Genomic DNA, 22,800 nt, shown 5'->3' on the forward strand with positions numbered 1-22,800 from the left:
ATTTCTAACATATGAGCATTATAACATTATCAATTCTGAAATTAATAACAATAAACCATGCTCATGTAATCTGCAAGATCAAACTTTATTTAGGGTATTGAATTGAATATATAGAGATAAAACATACCTGACATTGAGTCTTCAATGTTCATCTTTGAATCTCTCACGATCTACACAAAGATGATTAGAAAATAGCAATACAAGAGAGATCTTATGGAGAGCAACCTTTACCACAACCACATGCGTATCTTCACCCAACAACATATATGTTCTATATATATGTCTTGTATGCCTTATTACCCTAATGGGTATATTGGGCCTATTGGGCTTGTATTATTAGATATGGTGGACTATGGTTTAATGGGTCAACCTATAGTCTTTAGGATGCTACCATGTGCCTCAATTGCAATTAGATTAATATTAACCATCTCATTATGGTCTTTAAATATTCGTAGGCACTCTAGAAAATGATTGTGATAATGGAATTATGTTTCTAATTATATTACTCCATATAAAATACTAACAAAAAAAAAATTGTGTAATAACAAAACATGGAAATAGTCAAAGATAACGGCCGAGTATTCCGTTTCACGATGAATATTCACCGTTGATTAACAGTGACACAAATAAAATAAATATTTTTGTGCTCATAACTCTGTAGACTAGGAATCTTCGAAGAAACCACGTACCTTCGTTAGCACGGCAAACATGGCTGTTTGTTATAAAGAAGTTCACGACCTCACTAAAATAAGTAGGACATTACTTCTCTGATCATACTCTTTCATTACAAAAGAAAAAAAATGATGTTCATGGGAGAAATGTTGACTCAATTTGGGTCAGTAATTGCTAGCATAATGTTTGGTTATGCCATGTTCCAACAATACTTCCCATACGATCTTTGGCGTTATCTCACTATTAAGTAAAAGACTATCAAAGAAACTAAATTGTATTTTCTCATTAACAAATGAAAAGGAGTACAGAGTATTTATATTCAGTAAGGCTAAGGAGAATTAGCCTTTGATAACAGAGAAGGTTGTTGAGTAACAACCTATAACAGCTATAACAAAATACAAGTAGAGAACTAACTGACTATTAACTAACTACTTAACAAACTCCTTAACAGGCCCCCTCAAACTGAGTGTGGTGAGAAACCACAGACAGTTTGTCTCTAAGATCAGCAAATCTGGAGTTAGAAATTGGTTTTGTAAGACAATCAGCTAATTGGCCAGAAGCAGGAACATGTTGAACTTGTATCTGTTTTGAAAGCACCTTGTCTCTAACGAAATAGAGGTCTATTTCTATATGTTTTGTACGAGCATGAAGGATGGGATTTGCTGCAAGCTGAATCGAACTTAGATTGTCACACCAGATACAAGGAATATTAGTTGACTTGAAGTGCAACTCACTCAGCAAAGATTGAACCCAAGTGACTTCCGAAACAACATCTGCCAGACTAAGAAACTCTGCTTTTGTAGAGGACCGGGAGATGGTGCTTTGCTTCTTGGATTTCCAGGCAATGAGATTTTCACCTAAGAAGATACAAAAACCAGTTGTAGACCTCCTGTCATCAGGATCCGAGGCCCAGTTTGCATCACAATAGGCTGTCAGATTGAAAGAGGAGACTGGTTTCAGGTGAAGGCCGTAGTCGAGAGTTCCTGCAAGATATCGAATGATGCGCTTAACTGCAACCCAGTGAGACTATAAGGGATTATGCATGAACTGACAGACCTTATTAACACTAAAGATGATGTCAGGGCGAGTGATTGTTGCATATTGTAAGGCTCCCACAAGTGATATGTACATGGTGGAGTCTTCAACTGGATCACTACCAAAGCTGGATAAGCGGAGTCCACCATTCATTGGTGTGCTTTGAGTCTTGGCCCCCTGAAGTTGTGCCTTGCAAACTAGATCCTGTAAATATTTCTTCTGAGAGAGAAGAACTCCATCTGGGGTATTGAGAACTTGAATGCCTAAGAAATAGGTGACAATGCCGAGATCCTTTAAGGAAAAAGTGGTACTTAACTGAGAAATAAGAGCTGAAACATCATCATCATGGCTGCCTATGACTAAAATGTCATCCACGTAGACCAATATGTAAATGCAGCTGTCGGGTTGAGCTCTAACAAATAGAGAATGATCTGTTTTGGCCGAGACAAAGCCAAAAGAAAATAAGGCATTGGACAGTTTTTCAAACCAAGCTCGTGGGGCTTGTTTGAGTCCATAGAGTGCTTTCTTGAGCTTGCACACCTTGTTAGGAAACTCACTGTCAATGAATCCGGGTGGTTGTACCATATATATCTCTTCATGCAAATCTCCATTTAAAAAGGCATTATCAACATCCAGTTGCCTTATTTTCCACCCTTTTGTAAGAGCAAGTGTGAGAATAACTCTGATAGTTAGTGGCTTAACCACTGGACTGAAGGTCTCATGAAAATCGAATCCAGCTTGTTGATGATATCCCTTGGTGACCAATCTTGCTTTGTATCTTGAAACTGAACCATCAGGATGTTCTTTGACACGAAATACCCATTTGCATCCTATAGGAGACCGAATGTCAGGAAGATCAACCAATGTCCAAGTGTCATTCTTTTTCAAAGCATCATGCTCAGATTGCATAGCATCAAACCAGTGAGAGACCTTTAATGCTTCTTTAACAGAGGAAGGTGTAAGCGATGCAATGAGAACCTTAGGCTTGCGAATTCCTGATTTTGCTCTTGTTTGCATAGCATGACTATTGGCAGGGACAGTGCGAGGCAAATTTGGTACCTGTAACACATCAACACCAGTGGGAAAAGTAGTCTGTATATTAGAAATACCAGTATATTGATTTTGAGAAGGAGGTACGGTATTGTTTGCCATATCCGAGAGTCAAGGAGAAATGGGAGGAAGAGACGAAATTTCTGGAGGAGAAAAAGGAGGTGATAAGTCAGGTGGGACAGGATGAGAACATGAAGGAACTGATTGTGTGGAGACTAACCGAGAGGATGGAAATGGATCGAGTGGAGGAGCATGTGGAGCACCAGACTGTGATACTTGGTGAAGTATTGGAGGAGCAGCGAAAGGGAGAGAAGGTGGAGGAGAAATATGAGAAGATGATGGACTTGTCATATCTGAATAAGGAAAAATATGTTCATCAAATAAAACATCTCTGGAAATATAGAGCCTACCATCCTTTGCAAGACATTTGTAGCCTTTTTGTGAAAGGCTATAACCAAGAAACACACAAGGTTGAGACCTGTATTGAAGTTTGAATCTATTATAGGGTCTTAGGTTAGGATAACACAAGCAACCAAACACTCTAAGGGATTTGTAGTCGGGTTTGGTGTTGAATAACAGCTCAAGTGGGGACAAGAAGTTGAGTTGAGGAGTAGGCATCCTGTTTATAAGAAATACAAATGTTCGACAAGCTTCATCCCAATACTTAAGAGGAAGAGAGGCTTGAGCTAATAGGGTAAGGGCACTCTCAATGATGTGTCTGTGCTTGCGCTCAGCCACACCATTTTGTTCATGTGTGTGAGGACAACTAATTTTGTGAATGATCCCATTTTGGTTCAAAAGATTTGTAAATGAACGATATTCCCCACCCCAATCTGACTGAATAGCTTTTATTTTGAAACCAAGTTGCAGCTCTACTTGTGCTTTAAAGCTGGTGAAGGTAGGGAGAGCTTCATTTTTAGTCCTAAGCATGTAAATCCAGGTGTGTATAGAGAAGGCATCTATAAAGCTGATATAATATTTATAACCACTAGATGAGGTATGAGGGGCAGGACCCCATAAGTCAGAGTGTAAAATTTGTAGTGGTTCATTATATGCAGTGTTAGATGTAGAAAAAGGAAGCTTATGAACTTTACCCAAACAGCAAGCAGAGCAGAGATCAGGAAAAATTGTATTATTTTTATTAATGGGAATATCAATATTACAAGATTGTAAAGTAAACTTGACTATTTTGGCAGTAGGGTGACCAAGCCTATTATGCCAGAGAATAAAGTATTTTGATTGTTTGGACAAAACATGATTGTTACATTGTGGTATAGGCTGACCATTGACACTCGGTGAAAGAGTAGAGGCACGACTGTGTTGAAGAGATGAGATAGAGCTTAGTTGGAGTGGATCAAATTTGTAGAGGCCATGCTCAAGATTCCCAACAAGTAAATTCTTCAAAGTTTCCTGATCTTTGACAAAACATTGAAAATGATGAAATTCAAAAAACACGTTATTATCTAGAGAGAATTGAGAAACGCTAAGAATATTTTTTGTAATGTTAGGAACATGAAGAAGATTATTTAATATGAGCTGTTTAGAATGAATGGGAGACTTGAAAAAATAATGACCAATATGATGAATAGGCAAACCTGTACCGTTTCCCATATAAATTTTCTGGTCACCATTGTATTCCAGACTGTGATGGACATTAGAGACATCTGGTGTGAGGTGATTTGTGGCGCCTGAATCAGGGTACCAGCTGGGGTCTGCGACAGTATCAGGGGAAGCATAAAGAGCCTGCATTTCAGCTATGTTAGCACTACCCGAGAATTGCTGAAAACATTCAGGACCAGTAAATGATTTGTCAAATCGATAAAAACACTGCTTTACTGTATGACCCAATTTGTTGCATAGCTGACATTGAGGTTTTTGACCCCAAGGATTGAATTGTCCACGTCCTGTTGAAGCTGCTCCAGGTTTGGGACCACTATATTGACCACGTGAAGGGGCAGGTGGGGCAGATCGTGAGGGGTATGGGCCAAAGCCAGGAGAAGCAGCCACAGATGGGTTGTACAAGACGCGTGGAGATGTAGCTGAGGGACCACTGTACTGATTGCCACGATAGGTAGGGGTAGCCTGTCTAGATTAGCTTCATTCTTGATATCCAAATCTTGAGATCCTTTTTCCAACCTAACTTCTTGAGCCATTAAAAGAGCCTCAATTTCAGCCACTGTGTAAGCATCAGTCCTGGTATTAACAGAGGTAATGAAGACTTCGTAATCTCGTGAAAGACCATTGAAAATCGCCTCAATGTGATCTTGCTCAATCAATGTATGTCCAATGGAGGCAAGAGTATCAACAAGACTCTTAATCTTGAGAAGGTAATCACCCAAGGAACCCTTCATCCGAGTATTACGCAGCAAAGTTTTGTACTGGCCGATGTTGGCACGATTGAGAGCAGTGAAGTAGTCTTGAAGATTTCGCCAGATCTGAGCAGCCGTGTTGCATCCAACCATTCGAGTTAGGATTTTTTCAGTCATTGAAGATAGAAGCCAGGACACCAGAATGCTATCTTGTTGGTCCCAATCATCGTAGTCGGGATTGATGCGTTGTGCGAGACGATCTTCATCGGAGAGGTACATCGGCGGTGTGAGAATGGGATCGAGAAACCGTTGGAGTCGACTGCCTTTAATGGCAGCAAAAACTTGGTGTTTCCAAGGTAAGTAGTTGTGTTCATCAAGGCGTACAGAGAGCGTGTGAGAAAATGTGACGAGAGAAGTTTTGGGAAGAAGATTTGGGAAAGAGTTGGACAAATTTGGACAAAGAGAATCACCATGGACAGGATCTGAAGTGTGCTCCATAGCTCACAAAAGAACCTGGCTCTGATACCATATTAAGTAAAAGACTATCAAAGAAGCTGAATTGTATTTTCTCATTAACAAATGAAAAGGAGTACAGAGTATTTATATTCAGTAAGGCTAACGAGAATTAACCTTTGATAACAGAGAAGGTTGTTGAGTAACAACCTATAACAGCTATAACAAAATACAAGTAGAGAACTAACTGACTATTAACTAACTACTTAACAAACTCCTTAACACTCACAAAATACACAGACAAAGTCGTGGGGCTGGTCTACCCTTATATCCATATTACCTTCAATGAATACTCTGGCGACCGTTTCAAGCGCAGTGAAATCTACTTAGCCATCCAAAGCTACCTCAGCACCAATTCCTCTACTCGAGCTAAACGACTCAAGGCTCATGATATCAAAGATATCAAATCATTGGTTCTGAGCTTGGATGACAATGAAGAAGTCACTGACGACATCGAAGGCGTCAAACTCTGGTGGTCTTCTCACAAAAACGTACCTAAAAGCTCGACCTTCTCGTGGTATCCCAACTCCGACGAGAAGAGGTTCTACAGCCTCAGCTTCCATAGACGCCACCGATAACTCATCACCAACTCTTATCTCAATCACTTGGTCAAAGAAGGAAAAATTATAGCCATCAAAAATCAACAACGAAAGCTTTACACTAATGGTTCTAACGATAACTGGTACGGCGGCTCACGGACAAAGTGGAGCCATGTCCAATTTGAGCATCCGGCCAGTTTCAATACTCTGGCTATGGACCTTGAGAAGAAGCAGGAGATCATAAACGACCTTCTTAAGTTCAAGAAGGTAAAAGAGTACTATGCTAAAATTGGGAAAGCTTGGAAACGAGGGTATCTTCTTTATGGTCCTCCCGGGACTGGAAAATCAACCATGATCTCTGCCATGGCTCATTTTCTAGATTATGATGTCTATGATTTGGAACTCACGGCTGCTAAGGACAACACCGAGTTGAGGAAGCTGTTAATCGACACTTCCAATAAGTCTATCATTGTGATTGAGGACATTGATTGTTCGCTTGATCTTACTGGTCAGCGAAAGAAGGAGAAGGAGAAAGATGAAGATGAAGATAAAGAAAAGAGTAAAGACCCTATTCGCAAAATGGCTGAAGAAAATAACATTAAGAGTACGGTCACCCTTTCTGGACTCTTGAACTTCATTGATGGGATTTGGTCAGCTTGTGGTGGTGAGAGACTTATTGTGTTCACTACTAACTATGTTGACAAACTTGATCCTGCTCTTATTCGGAGAGGGATAATGGACAAGCATATAGAGCTCTCCTACTGTGGTTTTGAAGCGTTTAAGGTGCTTGCAAAGAACTACTTGGATGTTGTATCACACGATTTGTTTCCGATGATTGAGCGTTTGTTGGGGGAAACAGAGATGAGTCCAGCTGATGTAGGTGAGAGTTTGATGCCAAAATCTGATGAGGAAGACGCAGACAAGTGTTTGAAGAATTTGGTTGATTCTCTTGAGACCGCCAAAGAGGAAGCTATAAAAAAGAAGGCTGAGGATGAAGCTAAGTTGAAGGAAGAGGAAGAAGCTAAATTGAAGGCTGAAGAGGAAGAAAAGGTCAAGGCTGAGAAAGAAAAGTTGGAAAAAGAAAGTGAAGTAAAGTCTGGTAAAGAAGATGTGAAATGTAAATGTGCTAATGGAACATTGGATAAGGAAGTGAAAGAGAATGGATCAGTCAGCAGTTAGAGTAATAAGTTTTTAGTAAGAAATATATAGTTGTATTTGTCTTTTAATTATGCTTTGATATATATGGTTTCAGTTAACCATTTCAATGGTTTTTCCATTTTCGCTTTGTGATTAGTACAAAAAATGCTTAATAATGTTCAGTTATGCGACTCTGTGGGGTTGGTTTGTTCTCTTTTATTCGAAGTAGATTAAATCTGTGAATGTACGCAATTAGTTTTAACAAGCCATAATGTTAAGTCTGAATATAAAGTTCAATCACTACATGGAAAGTATTCGCCTTTTAAATTGTGCTTTTCGCTGTATTGAAAAGACTTCTTTCTATTAAATTTCTCTCAATTGTAGTTTGAGAGAAGGTGACATTAGTTCTTGTAATTAATAACACCTTTTAGGCGCCAATATATTTTGCTTTCCCATTCTTAATTTTGAGTGTTGGTATTTGACACCGTAAGGTGTCTAACTCTACACGAGGTGACACAACATGATTGGTTAGCCATATTTTATAATAGTTATTAAATTAAAATACGTAGGACCCTATATTCAACTAATACTACTATCTATATGTTACCTTCTTATGGTGTTGGTAAGAGTTGTACACCTTTGCAATTTTTCTTAATTTTTTTATTCTTTTATTTTTTGTGGGATGTTATTAGGTTGTTTTTTTAATTTGTAATAGAATTAATTATCATTATGTTTTATGTTATGCTTTTATTGATTGTGCTAACACTTTTGATAAGTTATTTAAACATTTTAACTTAGTGAATAGAGCCATAATCATGTCTTATTATGATGAAAGATAAATAAGTTAAATATGAATGTGACTTTTAGTAGTAATTACAGAGGCTTGAGTTTGGGGAAAAAAATTATTCTCCAATTAATATAATACTAAAAAAATCTTATTAATTTTTTTTGTCAAAAAAGAAAAACTCTACCAAATTTAAAATATGCTAAAAACTGATTAGTAAATGTTTAATATATGGCAACATCCGACGCAACAATAACTGTTTCTTCTTTTAATAAAGGGAAATTTGATAAATGATGCATTAAATGAGGTCCAATAACAAAATTATTCTAGCCACTCTATACATGTCATATTGGTCCTATTGTTTCCCTTAATTCCCAAAATACCCTTGATATTTGTTTCCCGCAGTCTCTCTGTATTCTCTCGGTCTCTCTCTATTCTCTCTCTCACTTTCTTAGTCCCGAAGGAAAAAACCCCTCAAACCCAATTTAATCCGTCAAAACCCAAGAAAATTGGAGAAGCATTGTCATCCACGACCACGACCAAGCATCTGTGGCTCGGATATTGTCGGAGTTGACGATCGTAGAAGGCAAAGGAGAAGAACGTCGAGCAAACAGACCAAGCTTTGAGGAAACAACCCCAAAGAAAGCGAAGGTGAGGGATTTCCTTTTTAATCTGAAATATGTGTATGTGCAAACAGATCGGGGCTGTGGAATGAAGAAATATGGGTTTTTTTCGAGATTTTTTATGCACCTCGATAGAAATCGATAGGACTCGATAGTTTATGTTAGATTCTAGATTTGATTGTGCCTCGATAGGCCTCGATAGGACTCAATAGGACTCGATGATATTTTAGGCATATAGCTTATTTTAGCATCTACCTTGATAGGACTCGATATGACTCAATGATATTAGACTTATGGCTGATTTTAGCATCTACCTCGATAGGACTCGATGATATTAGACTTATGGATGATTTTAGCATCTACCTCGATAGGACTCGATGATATTAGGCATATGACTAATTTTAGCACCTGTCTCGATAGGCCTTAATAGGACTCGATAGTTACCAGATTGTTTAACATTTTTTAACTTTTTTTCTTCAGATGCAATATCATCGAGTCTTATCGAAACCTATCGAGGCAGATGCTAATTCAGCCATATGCCTAAAATATCATCGAGACCTATCGAGACAGATGTCAAAATTCAGCCATAAGTCTAATATCATCGAGTCTTATCAAGGCAGATGCTAAAATCAGCCATAAGTCTAATATCATCGAGTCCTATCGAGGTAGATGCTAAAATCAGCTCCGATCTATCCAATCAACAAAAAAACCAAACACATACACATATTACAGATTAAAAAGGAAATTCTTCACCTTCACTTTCTTTGGGATTGTTTCCTCCTGTTTGCTCGACGTTCTTCTCCTTTGCCTTCTCCGATCGTCAACTCCGACAATATCCAAGCCACAGTTGGTCGTGGAAGACAATGCTTCTCCAATTTGCTTGGGTTTTGATGGATTAAATTGGGTTTGAGGGTTTTTTTCCTTCAATACTAAGAAAGTGAGAGAGAGAGAATACAGAGAGACTGTGGGAAACAAATGTCAAGGGTATTTTGGGAACTAAAGGAAACAATAGGACCAATATGACATGTATAGAGTGGCTAGAATAATTTTGTTATAGGACCCTATTTAATGCATCATCTTACGATTAACTAATCAGTTTATTTTTTATTTTATTTATTCAAAAATTAATATTCTAATAAAAATTATTATACATTGTTTAAAATATTATTGATTTTATTATTTTACTTCCAAAAAATATTATAGATAACATTTATGTAGTGTTTGGTACGAGGTTTGAGTTTTGAGTTTGTGGGAGTAGAGTTAGAAGGAGTTTAGATTAAGAGAATGTGAAACTTAAGTGTTTAAATGGGTTAAGATTACTCTAAAATCAAGCTAAAAAATAAGATTCACTTGGAAACACAAACCCCTAAGTCATTAAATATAAATTTACCAAACACAAGTTAGATTTGACATTCTCATTCCCACCAAACCAAACCCCCATACCAAACACCCCGTGAGAGATATTGGCAGCGATAATACCCAAAAAATTTAAAAGTTACACTTTAATACCCATATTTTTTTGCAGTAATAATACATAAATCTATAATTTTGGTGTAACAGTTAGTAATCACCATTAACTGTCCGTTAAGTATCCACGTGGGACATTTTTATTAGTCAAATTGGCGGTGACAATGCACAAATCTTTTCAAAAGTTACACCTTAATACCCATTTTTTTTGCGGTAATACATAAATTTACAATTTTGGTGCAACCATTAGTACTCACCGTTAACTGTCTGTTAAGTATTCACGTGACACATATGAATTTTGGGAATATTTTAGACTAAATTATTTAAATTCTTTAAATATTATAAAAATCATTTTAAATTTTAAAAAAATCTAAAAGATTATTAAAAGCTAATTAATAATATAGATTTTGGGATGATTTTGAGTTTCAATTTTAATTTGGGTTGTTTCAAATTTGCAAATTTTAGTTTTATTAATTAGTTTTTAATAATATTTTAGATTTTTTAAAATTTAAAATAATTTTCATAGTATTTAAAGTACCCAAAAATTATTGAGAACTTACAAAAATTATTCTTTTTATTATCTAAATTATTTACTTCAAAAATTTATCTTTAAAAAAAATAATATATGGTTGATTATTAATTGTCAACTAATCAATTATAATAATTACTGATAATATGCTAAATAAAAAAAGTAGCATTTATTGATGTACTAAATTTGACTCATGCTATATTTTGTGTCAAATTTAGCACAATTTTTAACATGTGTCAAATTCAACATAAATTTTAACATGTGTCAAATTTAACACTTTTTAGAACACTGTTAAAGTTAAGTATAATATTACACCAGTTGCACTTCATTGAAAATGCTCTAATAACACTCATGAGTGAATAGCGTGCAGGACCACATGGCCACTTTATTACTTCATAGGAAGGAACGGGTGTAAGGTTTTCTGACTCGATGGGGACGTTTACTTCTCAAGGAAGGTGCATAAACAACTAGATGAACCGACTCTTCAAATTGACATTAGTAAGTATTCATTTTTCAATAAATTAACTGAATATTTCCCTAAAAAATCTGAATACGAATGAAATAAAGAATGAATAATTAAATATTGGTCTAGTACTCTAGAAATATAAAAATTGTTTCAGTTTTCCCGTGACGATGGTAGCCATAATATGTCAGCTCACCTCATCACAAAAAAGTGATCATATAAGAGCAACTCCAATGGTAGCTACCCATCAGAACAACACTAATGGTGGCTGCCCCATTAGTTGCTTAATATGTCCAAATCATCCCAAAATATAATTTATTATTTTCTCTCTCATCCACATCACTTTTGGCAACTTTTTTCATAAAAATACTTCAATACTAAGCCACCCCAAAAGTTGTAAACTATGGCCCTACACATTATTGTTTAATATATTATTTCGTAATTATAAATATTGTCACACTAATTTTTTTAAATCCATATATTAATGTAAATAAATATTACATGAAATTTAAATTAGACAAAATTTAAAGGAGCTTATAAAATGACATAATTATAATTAATCAATCTAACATAATTAAAAAAATGCTAATTAAAATGATTTCTAAATTTTGATCATATGTGCTCTACCAAGTCCACCTGAAGATTGCGATGAATGTTTCTATCACGAATTTCGGCATTTCTTTGAAGCATTGTCAGGAAGTCAGAAATAGGTCCATGCAATACTTCAACCATTAGGGTGTCGACGGGGCCGTCATCATAATTAAAATCAAACAAACTCTCATATGCATCTCTTTCATCCTCGACAATAATGTTGTGCAATATGATGCATGCATACATAATATCTTTGAGAACATCTCTTTGCCAAAAACGTGCTGGCCCTCGTACAATAGCAAAACGAGATTGAAGTACTCTAAATGCTCGCTCAACATCTTTGTGTACCGCTTCTTGGCATCGGACAAATAATTTTCTTTCTCTCCTTGAGGCAGTGGGATAGTTTTAACAAATGTACCCCACTTTGGATAGACACCATCTGCTAGATAGTACCCCTTGTTGTATTATGTGCCATTTATCGCAAACTCAACTCTCGGAGCTTGCCCTTGTAAGATATCCGTGAATATTGGGGATTGATTTAACGCGTTGAGATCATTATTGGATCCTGGAACACCAAAAATGCATGCCATATCCAAAGATTTTGTGACACAACTGCTTCGAGCATGATTGTTGGTCTGTCGTGATCACCTCGCGTGAATTGGCCTTTCCATGCAACTGGGCAATTTTTCCATTCCCAGTGCATACAATCAATGCTTCCCAACATGCCTGGAAAATCATGCACCTCCTCAATTTGAAGTAAGCGACGAATGTCCCCAGCATTGGGCTGTCTTAAATATTCGATCCCAAAAATATCATTCACTCCTCGAACGAAATTGACTAGACATTCAATAGCAATAGTTTCACCAATTCGAACATACTTATCAATATAATTAGCAGGCGCTCCATATGCCAACGTTCGCATAGTAGCTATGACAGTCAGTATCCCGTGTTCCGTAGGGGGAATGACCGGGTAAAGCTGTGCAATCCCACACCGCCTGGGAAAGGTCAAGTGTGATGATTCTAAGACTGTGTAGGTATGGGACTACACAGTTGAAGAGGGCTTAAATGGATTGATGGGAATTATCTATATCGACAAGATTCATCTTCTTTTCAGTAGCCCATCACTTAAGAACTCCAAAGTTAAGCGTGCTTGACCTGGAGTAATCTCAAGATGGGTGACCTCCTGGGAAGTTTTCCCAGGAAGCGTGCGAGTGAGGACAAAGCACGCTAGAAAGACTCGTGTTGGTTTGTAGGGCCAGTTGTCATTCCAGGAAGCATCCATAGCGACGTGGGTCATTATAAAATGGTATCAGAGCCTTGACCCAGCCGGAAGTGTGGCCGACGGGACGTTGGACTCCTAAGGGGGGGGGGGTGATTGTGACAGTCAGTATCCCATGATCCGTAGGGGGAAAGACCAAGTAAAGTTGTGAAATCCCACACCGCCTGGGGAAGGTCAAGTGTGATGATTCTAAGACTATGTAGGTATGGGACTACATAGTTGAAGATGGCTTAAATGAATTGATGGGTACTACCTATATCAACAAGATGCATCTTCTTTTCGGTAGCTCATCACTTAAGAACTCCAAAGTTAAGCGTGCTTGGCCTGGAGTAATCTCAAGATGGGTGACCTCCTGAGAAGTTTTCCCAGGAAGCATGCGAGTGAGGACAAAGCATGCTAGAAAGACTTGTGTTGGTTTGTAGGGCCAGTCGTCATTCCAGGAAGCAGCCATAGTGACGTGGGGCGTTACAACAGCGATGCACTTCTGTAATGGCGAAAGCCCCCTTCTACCGACTACATCAAACCTCATATGGAAATACTCCGAATGAACTATGCGTAGGAATACATGTCTACGCATTCTAAATCTTCTTCGAAATTGATATTTTGTATACACTGGTTCATTAGAAAAGTAGTCATCGAACAAACGTTGGTTTCCTTCTACATGACCCCTATCAATGTGGGCTCTCTTTCTTCCTTGTCTTGTTGAGCTACCCCCATCCATGATCGCTTTGACATATTGATCATCATGATCTTCAGTACACTCTGCAATTATGATATCCTCTAGACTCGTATTGTCATATGGATATGGAGAGTTTGGCGAATCTATTGTCGAACTTAGAGTATATGATATTTGGGAATGAAAGATGAATGAGAGAGTAAAATGAAGGATTGAATGGAGAGTTGAGTAAAAGGACTATTGAGATTTTGTATTTATAGACATGGTGACATATATATGTAGCCGTTAAAATATAACCGTTAAAATAAAGGATAATTTATTTAAATAAAATAAAATACATAATAATGCGATTGATAAAAATACACAGCAATTACAATTTCAGGATATTATTCTTAATATAAGTACACAAGTTTTCATGATCTTTCTTTTGTTCATGAGTCATATGCGACGTGTCCACGATAAGATAATCCATGTATTTTGTCATCTTGTTATCTTCTGCCTCTTTCTCCTTTATCGCCACCAATTTCTCCAATGCAGATGCTTTCCGTTCACTAATCTCTATAAATCTAGTATGTGTATCTTTTTTCCTTCCCTTTTCTCTTTGCTGCATTTTGGCTAGTAGGGCGCACTTCACGTACTTCATCATCACTGATGTCTACATTGGAAGAAGAATTAAATGTCCCTGATTTTGACACCTTTGTTCTCTTACCACCTTTTGGTTGGTACATTGTATTATATTTCGGCTCATCCTTTAGCAATCTCCAACAGTCCACAAGCAAAAAATTTGAGTTGTTATTTTCAGATTTGTACAATTGATGTGCATTCTCAAGAATTTTCTCATCAGACCAACCACTGTGATGTGCTTGTTGTACTCGTTTATAACACCCATTGAAATGCGCCACTTTTTGATTCATCTTGTTCCAATGGTCTTTGCATTGTCTTCCAATTATTGATTGCTCGCCTTTTTGGTTGGTGTTGTAGTATTCTGCGATCTGAGCCCAGAAATGTGTAGAAGTTTGGTCATTCCCCACAATGGCATCCTTAGATGTATTAAGCCATCCACTTATGAGAAGTATAGTGGCTTCCTTGCTCCATTTGACTTTACATTTATGCCTTGATTCATCTTCATTGTGTAGAACTACATTTTCCAACGCTTCAACTCCATGTTCAGGTTGGGTTTCAGAGATAGATGTCGATGATGTTTCATGATTCAAATCAATACTAGACTTTTCCATACTTGGCCTATGATTTCTTGAAACCATTTCGGGTTGGTGTAGGGAAGGCATATGAAAGGAATATGGTAGTGAATTTTTTGGTGTGAAGAATGGACCTTGTTGGGGTGTCTCAAAAAGCCAAAATTTTGGTAAGGGTAAGAGGACATGAGATAATTTTGAGAATTTGGAAAATTTTGGTTAAATTGAGAATATTAAAAATTTGGATTTTGAGGATTAGTATAGGGAGTATTTTGAAAATTTTGATTGAAATGAGAATATTGAAAATTTAGATTTTGGGGATTGTTCTGTGGAGAAAATGATGAATTTTGAAAAACTTGAGAATATTGAAAATTTAGATTTTGGGAGTTAGTATTTGGAGAATTTTGGGAATCCATTGGTAAGAAAAGAAATTTTGTGATATTGATCATTTGGAAGAAGATGTATGCAATGACTTAAAAATTGAATGAAATAAATGAGTATTTATAGAAAAAATAATAATAAAAAAATTATGTCACCAACAGTTATAAAAAACAATAACGAAATTCATATATATATGGAAGACTTCTCAATGGTTACTACCCATAGATGGGTACTAACAATTATGATGATGTGGCAACATAGTGACTTGATTTAGCAAGTCACCAACAAGTAAATTTTTTTTTTTCTACATTAATTTCAAATTTTCATATATAATGTTTAAATAAGATTTTTTTAATTCTTTAATTTAATCAGGTAGTCTTTCCAAAAATTAAAAAAAAAATGATTTATTTTTAGAAATATTAATTAACAACTATAAATATGGATCATTGATCTTAATCTAATAGTTAATATTAAAGTAATCATCCATGGGTAGTAACCATTAAGAGTGCCCCACATATATATACAATTAAAAATAAAAAAACAATGTTGCCTCTGTCAGGCAATGGTGCCTTAATTTTGTTCAAGCAACCAAATACTCCAATGTTGAAAGGTGTTGTCTGTCAGAGTCTTGGTCAACAGACACTCATCTAAGCAACATCGTTGTAGTTGCTCTTAGTTGCTTAAAATGTCCAAATCATCCAAAATATAATTTTTTATTTTCTCTCTCATCCACATCACTTTTGGCAACTTTTTTCATAAAAATGCTCCAATGCTAAGCCACCCCAAAAGTTATCAACTATGCTCTCACACATTATTATTTAATATATTATTTTATAATTATAAATATTGTCACACTAAATTTTTTAAATCCATATATTAATATAAATAAATATTACATGAAATTTAAATTAGACGAAATTTGAAGAATTTTGGAAATCCATTGTTAAGAAAAGAAATTTTGTGATATTGATAATTTGGAAGAAGAATGTATGAAATGGTGTGAAAATTAAATGAAATAGATGAGTATTTATAGAAGAAAAAAAATTAACAAATTGTGTGCCAACAGTAATAAAAAACGGTAATAATTTATACCGTTTTTTTACAATTGTGTGCCAAATATTTTTTATGCAAAGGTGATAATAATTATGTGCTAACCATTTTTTACATACATATATAAAATATATATATGCATAATTTTTTTTTTAAAAAAAAAAAAGATAGCAACCGTTGCCTGACAGAGGCACGACTGCTTCAAATTTGAAAAGCAATCTCTATCTCCAATGCTAAGCAATCTTCTATACCCGCGGCTTATCAGTCCATGTCATTAAGCCACTACTTTAACTACATGCACTGGACTTTCTCTAAGAAAAATTTGAGTTTTTATGCTTAATGGGGGGTTCTAAGTCAAAAAAAATGCTAGGAATTTAAATCATTTAAAAAAAAGTCAATTCTTTTGACAATACCCAAAATACCCCTCTCATAATTTTTCCCATCCACTTCCTCTTCTTTCTTCCCTCTCTCTCCCTCAATCCATTTCTCTCAACTCCCTTTCTAGAAAAAAAAAATCCATGGGTAATGTAAAATATAATAGAAATCAATGTAAGAGCAAGTATTCCTTATTTAGGATACTAAAATACTACACTTCGAACAAATCTGGGCATGATTTTTATGTTTTTTTTTTGTGATTTTTTTCAGATCTGAAACTTTAAAATTTGCAGAAAATCGATGTGGTTCGATGGTGCTCGATACCAGCTCGATGAGGCCTTCAAAATCAAGATTTTCATGAAAAAATCGATGTTGTTCGATGGTGTTCGCTGCAATTCTTGCAAGATAGGTAATTTTTCACTCGAGTGTCCGTTTAGGGTGATTTTATTTTTTATTTTGGGTATTTTTTTCAAGATCTACACATTTGAGATGTGTATATACACATTTGGGAAATGTAAATATTGAATTAAATGAAAAATGGAAAACATACCTCATGTTCAAGATATGTTTTGGTATGTTTTCAAGTTATAAATTTTGAAAATGTGTATGTGAACATCTAAAATGTGTAGATCCCAAAAAAATGCCCAAAATCAAACAAAAATTATCCCTATTTTCCTCAGGGACAAGTGGCATGACACGATGGGTCCATGGGCTCCCTCAAAGAGATTCAGGTTCATCCGGAGCCCGATGAACAGGGAAGAAGAAAGTCCTGATAGCCCATCTGTCAATGAACCCAACGACATTCGATGGGCGCGACCATAACAAGGGGACTGGGACGAAGGTGCATGCCCAACTCATTTTCTTGGTCCTGACCTACTCGTATCCTCGGGGAACCGGGATCAAGGTGCAGGCCCAACTTATCTTCCCGGTCCCAACCTACCCGTATCCTCCGGGATGCCAATAGAGGTGGCAGGCTCACTAGTCTGGGAATACACCTTGTCGAGAATGAACTAGGATATTAGTAAATGAAACTGGACCAGATGTCCAGATAGGGAAAGTTGATCTTCCCTGAAGCTGACAGGTCCACGAGAAACACGGAAGTTGGTCTCCTCAACTATGAACTGGGACATTAGTAAATGAACTTGGACCAGATGTCCGGAGAGGGGAAGTTGATCTTCCCTGAAGTTGACAGGTCCCCGAGAAACATGGAAGTTGGTCTCCTCAACTATGAACCCAGAAAAAATTTCCAGATAGGGAAAGTTTGGTCTTCCCTGAAGCTGACAGGTCCCTGAGAAACACGAAAGTTGGTCTCCTCAACTAACCTGCAGAAGAAGTTACGCATGGGACGTACACTGTTCCTAGGAAACAATGCTGCCACTACTCTGACAGATCCTGTCCCCAGGATCCCCTTAGAAGCCCATGCGGACCAGTCTAAGGTTATGTACTATTGACAGCTGTAAGGCTTGGCTATGCCCAAGTCGGCCCAATGGGCCTTGACTAATATTATATATTATGCAACATTCTTTGTATTATGGCTCCATTAGCGAGCAAACTATGACTACATCTCTATTGGACCAGAATTAGTCCAGCCCAAGCCTATTGCACCTAACTTCCTATAAATAGGACCAGTTGTACACTGTAGTAGGGAGGGAAAGATTTTCTCTTGGAAGCAATTACTCTGCTCAAACTTGCAGAAAACACCATTGTCAAAAGCTCTCTAAGCTCTAATACAACTGACTCGTGGACTAAGGCTCATTAACGCCACAACCACGTAAAAACCTTGCTTGCATATTCTAAATCCTTTCTTTTTAAGCTCTCTTATCTTTTATAATTCTAGTTTTCGAAAAACTCTGTAAACAATCTTAAACGAATACTCGAGTGAAAAATTATGTCTCTTACAAGAATTGCATCGAACCACCATCAAACCACTATCGAGCAACGTCAATTTTTTCATGAAAATCTTGATTTTGAATGCCCCATCGAGGTAGCATCGAACATCATCAAGCAACCATCGAGTTGGGCATAATTTTTGAGTTATTTTTTCAGATCTGAAACTCTGAAATATGTAGAAAATTGACTTTGCTTGATTGTTACTCGATGGTGCTCAATACTAGTTCGATTGGGCCTTCAAAATTAAGATTTTCATGAAAAAAAACGACGTTGCTCAATGGTGGTTCGATACAATTCTTGTAAAAGACATCATTTTTCACTCGGGTGTCCGTTTGGGATAATTTTGTTTTTTTGGTATTGTTTTGAGATCTACATGTTTTAGATGTTCACGTACACATTTTCAAAGTTTAGCACTTGAAAACTTACCAAAACATATCTTGAACATGAGGTATGTTCTACATTTGTCATTTTTTCAAGATTTACATTTCCCAAATGTGTATATACACATCTCAAATGTGTAGATCTTGAAAATATATCCAAAATAAAAAAAAATCACCCCAACGGATGCCCGAGTGAAAAATTATGTATCTTGCAAGAATAGCATTGAACACCATCGAACCTCTATCGAGCAACATCGATTTTTTCATGAAAATCTTGATTTTGAAGGCCCCATCGAGCTGGCATCAAGCACCATCGAACCACGTTGATTTTCTGTAAATTTCAAAGTTTCAGATTTGAAAAAAATCACAAAAAAAAAACTAAAAAATGCTGCTTAGATCTGTTCGAAATGCAGTATTTTAGTGTCATAAGTAAGAAATATTTGCTATTACATTAAGTTCTCTTATATTTTACCTTATCCATTGATCTTTTTTTTTTTAGAGAGAGAGTTAAGAGGAATGGGTTGAGGGAGAAAAAAGGAAGATGGAAGAGAAAAGAACAAGTGGATGAGAACAATTATGAGAGTAGTATTTTGTGTATTATAAAAAAAGTTAGCATTTTTTTGAAATGATTAGAAGGTCTAGCATATTTTGATTTTGGACACCTCGTTAAGCATAAGAACTCAAATTTCCCTCATATAATTAGGCACCTAATGGTATTTAACATCTTATGACATCACATATTATAATTGGTATTTCATATTTTCTTTGTAGCCTTTCTCCAAAAGAACATACATACGGATTAATAGCGTCGACTATTTTCTGTTTATGTTCTTTATTTTTTATTTATAGTAGGCAGATTGTTGTGAAATTTCCGCTTTATATTATGTGTTATTCCTTTAGCAAAAGGTCTTTGAATGTTTTAAAATGTCACTTATGGGACTCAAATCAATCTGGTACAAAAGTGGTTCTTTAGAAAATTTTCATGAAATCGTTAGTTACTTTTAGCGATGGATAAGCATTTGCAAGCTACTTCATATTTGTCGTCTTTTTGAGTTTTTCTTCCTTTTTTTTTTTAATTTCAGCATCATCTACTGGAAGGAGACCACAATTTTCACTAACAAACATAAATAAGTGGATTACAACACTCTCAACCTCATAACCCTGGCCCAAATTATCTCTCACACACGACCCACACTTGTTCACAAAGAGATCACAGACTCAAACTTGCTCTCTCGAAACTTGGGCATTAAGCCAATATACTTGGCCTCCAATCAATGTTGTCCAATAAGCACTATCAGCAAGCTTACTCACGTGGCAAAAATGAAGCCACATACCAACACAGTTAAATTGGGCAAAGGGGTTTTGTATAGTTACAAGTTATTCGCTGCACTGAGATGTACATACAATCAGATGTTATATCATAGTAAGCGATAGTGAGCTGAACTATTAAATTCAATGCATCTTCACCGTTGATTAATTATATTAACAAAAGTGGCAGAAATAAAATATGTATAATATTGTGCATCTTGGAAACTAGAAGGAAATTGCGCAGCTCTTGACGAGCATAGATCAAGCATGGTTCAAGGTTCATCCCTATAAATAAGAGCATATATCAACTCTCTAAAATTGTAGATATCACTTCAGTGATTATCTGTTCTAAAGAAAAATCATGTTCATGGGAGAGATGTTGACTCAATTTGGGTCAATAATTGCTAGCATAATGTTTGGTTATGCCATGTTTCAGCAATACTTCCCATACGATCTTCGGCGTTATCTCACAAAATACACAGACAAAGTCGTGGGGCTGGTCTACCCTTATATCCATATTACTTTCAATGAATACTCTGGCGACCGTTTCAAGCGCAGTGAAATCTACTTAGCCATCCAAAACTACCTCAGCACCAATTCCACTGCTCGAGCCAAACGACTCAAGGCTGATGATATCAAAGATACCAAATCATTGGTTTTGACCTTGGCCGACAATGAGGAAGTCACTGACGATTTTCAGGGCGTGAAACTTTGGTGGACTTCTTACAAAAGCGTCCCCAAAAACTCGTCGTTTTCGTGGTATCCCAACTCCGACGAGAAGAGGTTCTACAGGCTCACCTTCCACAGACGCCACCGAGAACTCATCACCACCACTTATCTCAATCACTTGGTTGAAGAAGGAAAAAGCATAGCGATCAAAAATCGGCAACGAAAGCTTTATACTAATGGCTCTGGTGAGAGCTATTACGGGGGGAAAAGGAGCAAGTGGAGCCATGTCCTTTTCGAGCATCCGGCCAGTTTCGATACTCTGGCTATGGACCCCAAGAAGAAGCAGGAGATTATAAACGACCTTCTTAAGTTCAAGAAGGGAAAAGACTACTATGCTAAAATTGGGAAAGCTTGGAAACGAGGGTATCTTCTTTATGGTCCTCCCGGGACTGGAAAATCAACCATGATCTCTGCCATGGCTAACTTTCTAGATTATGATGTGTATGATTTGGAACTCACGGCCGTTAAGGATAACACTGAGCTGAAGAAGCTGTTGATCGACACTTCGAATAAGTCCATCATTGTGATTGAGGATATTGATTGCTCACTTGATCTTACTGGTCAACGAAAGAAGGAGAAGGAGAAAGATGAAGATGAAGATAAAGAAAAGAGTAAAGACCCTATTCGCAAAAAGGCTGAAGAAGATAACAATAAGAGTAAGGTCACACTTTCTGGTCTTTTGAACTTCATTGATGGGATTTGGTCAGCTTGTGGAGGTGAGAGACTTATTGTGTTCACTACTAACTATGTTGACAAACTTGATCCTGCTCTTATTCGGAGAGGGAGAATGGACAAGCATATAGAGCTCTCCTACTGTGGTTTTGAAGCGTTTAAGGTGCTTGCCAGGAACTACTTGGATGTCGAGTCACACGATTTGTTTCCGACGATTGAGCGTTTGTTGGGGGAAACAGAGATGACTCCTGCTGATGTGGCTGAGAATTTGATGCCAAAATCTGACGAGGAAGACGCGGACAAGTGTTTGAAGAGTTTGGTTGAAGCTATTGAGAACGCCAAGGAGGAAGCTATAAAAAAGAAGGCTGAGGATGAGGCAAAGTTGAAGGAAGAAGAAGAAGCTAAGTTGAAGGCTCAAGAGGAAGAAAAGGTGAAGGCTGAGAAAGAAAAGTTGGAAAAAGAGAGTGAACCAAAGCCTGATAAAGTCGATGTGAAATGTAAATGTGGTAATGGAACATTGGATAAGGAAGTGAAAGAGAATGGATCAGTCACAACATAGATTAAGTTTTTGGTTAGAAATAAGTTGCACTAGTCTTTTGATTATGCTTTGATTTACATGGTGGTATCAGTTATCCATGTCTATGGTTTCTCGATTTTCTCTTTGAGATCAGCACACTTAATATCAGTTATGTGACTCTGTATGTTTGGTTTGTCCTGTTTTATTCCATTGTGACCCCTTGTAGAATAATAGGTTTGCTTCCTCCATAAAATTCAAAGTAGATTAAAGATCTGAATGTACTACACTTCACCGGCCATTTAGTTTGGATTAAGCCTGAATATAAAGTCAAATCTCTACAAGAAAATAGTGGCTTTCTCAGTCACTAATAGTCATTGTCTGAGCCATGCACTTCTTTGAATTGCTTTGACCTTTTTGTCATTTTGTATAAAATGGCCAGGCATGAAAACCAACATACACAAACACAATACATAAATCGTTTTTCCTCCCTACTGAGGAAAAGTCTACATAATGTCAATTTAATATGCAAGCCCACCACATACAGCCAAACCCAACTACTTATAATTTATAAATATTAGTCCCTGTCTAACCTAATTAAATCATTATAGTAAGCCTTTTATTTGAATAGGCCTTGCATT

The 22,800-nt window shown here is 36.7% G+C and overlaps 2 protein-coding genes and 1 pseudogene across 2 annotated transcripts; 2 read left to right on the forward strand and 1 right to left on the reverse strand.

The window, feature by feature from the left end:
• Nucleotides 1-800: 800 nt before the first annotated feature.
• Nucleotides 801-7,416, forward strand: LOC133818053 (AAA-ATPase ASD, mitochondrial-like; annotated as a pseudogene).
• A 6,817-nt stretch (nucleotides 7,417-14,233) lies between these two features.
• LOC133814418 (glutathione S-transferase T3-like) lies at nucleotides 14,234-14,929 on the reverse strand. The gene has a single exon (XM_062247381.1). It carries the CDS (start codon nucleotides 14,927-14,929, stop codon nucleotides 14,234-14,236), a length of 696 nt encoding a protein of 231 aa, XP_062103365.1.
• A 5,556-nt stretch (nucleotides 14,930-20,485) lies between these two features.
• On the forward strand, nucleotides 20,486-22,346 carry LOC133818054 (AAA-ATPase ASD, mitochondrial-like). The gene has a single exon (XM_062250741.1). The coding sequence runs from the start codon at nucleotides 20,606-20,608 to the stop codon at nucleotides 22,202-22,204; it is 1,599 nt and encodes a 532-aa protein (XP_062106725.1). The 5' UTR covers nucleotides 20,486-20,605; the 3' UTR covers nucleotides 22,205-22,346.
• Nucleotides 22,347-22,800: the final 454 nt, after the last annotated feature.

This window comes from Humulus lupulus, chromosome 2 (assembly GCF_963169125.1).
Source record: "Humulus lupulus chromosome 2, drHumLupu1.1, whole genome shotgun sequence".
Classification (NCBI taxonomy): domain Eukaryota; kingdom Viridiplantae; phylum Streptophyta; class Magnoliopsida; order Rosales; family Cannabaceae; genus Humulus; species Humulus lupulus.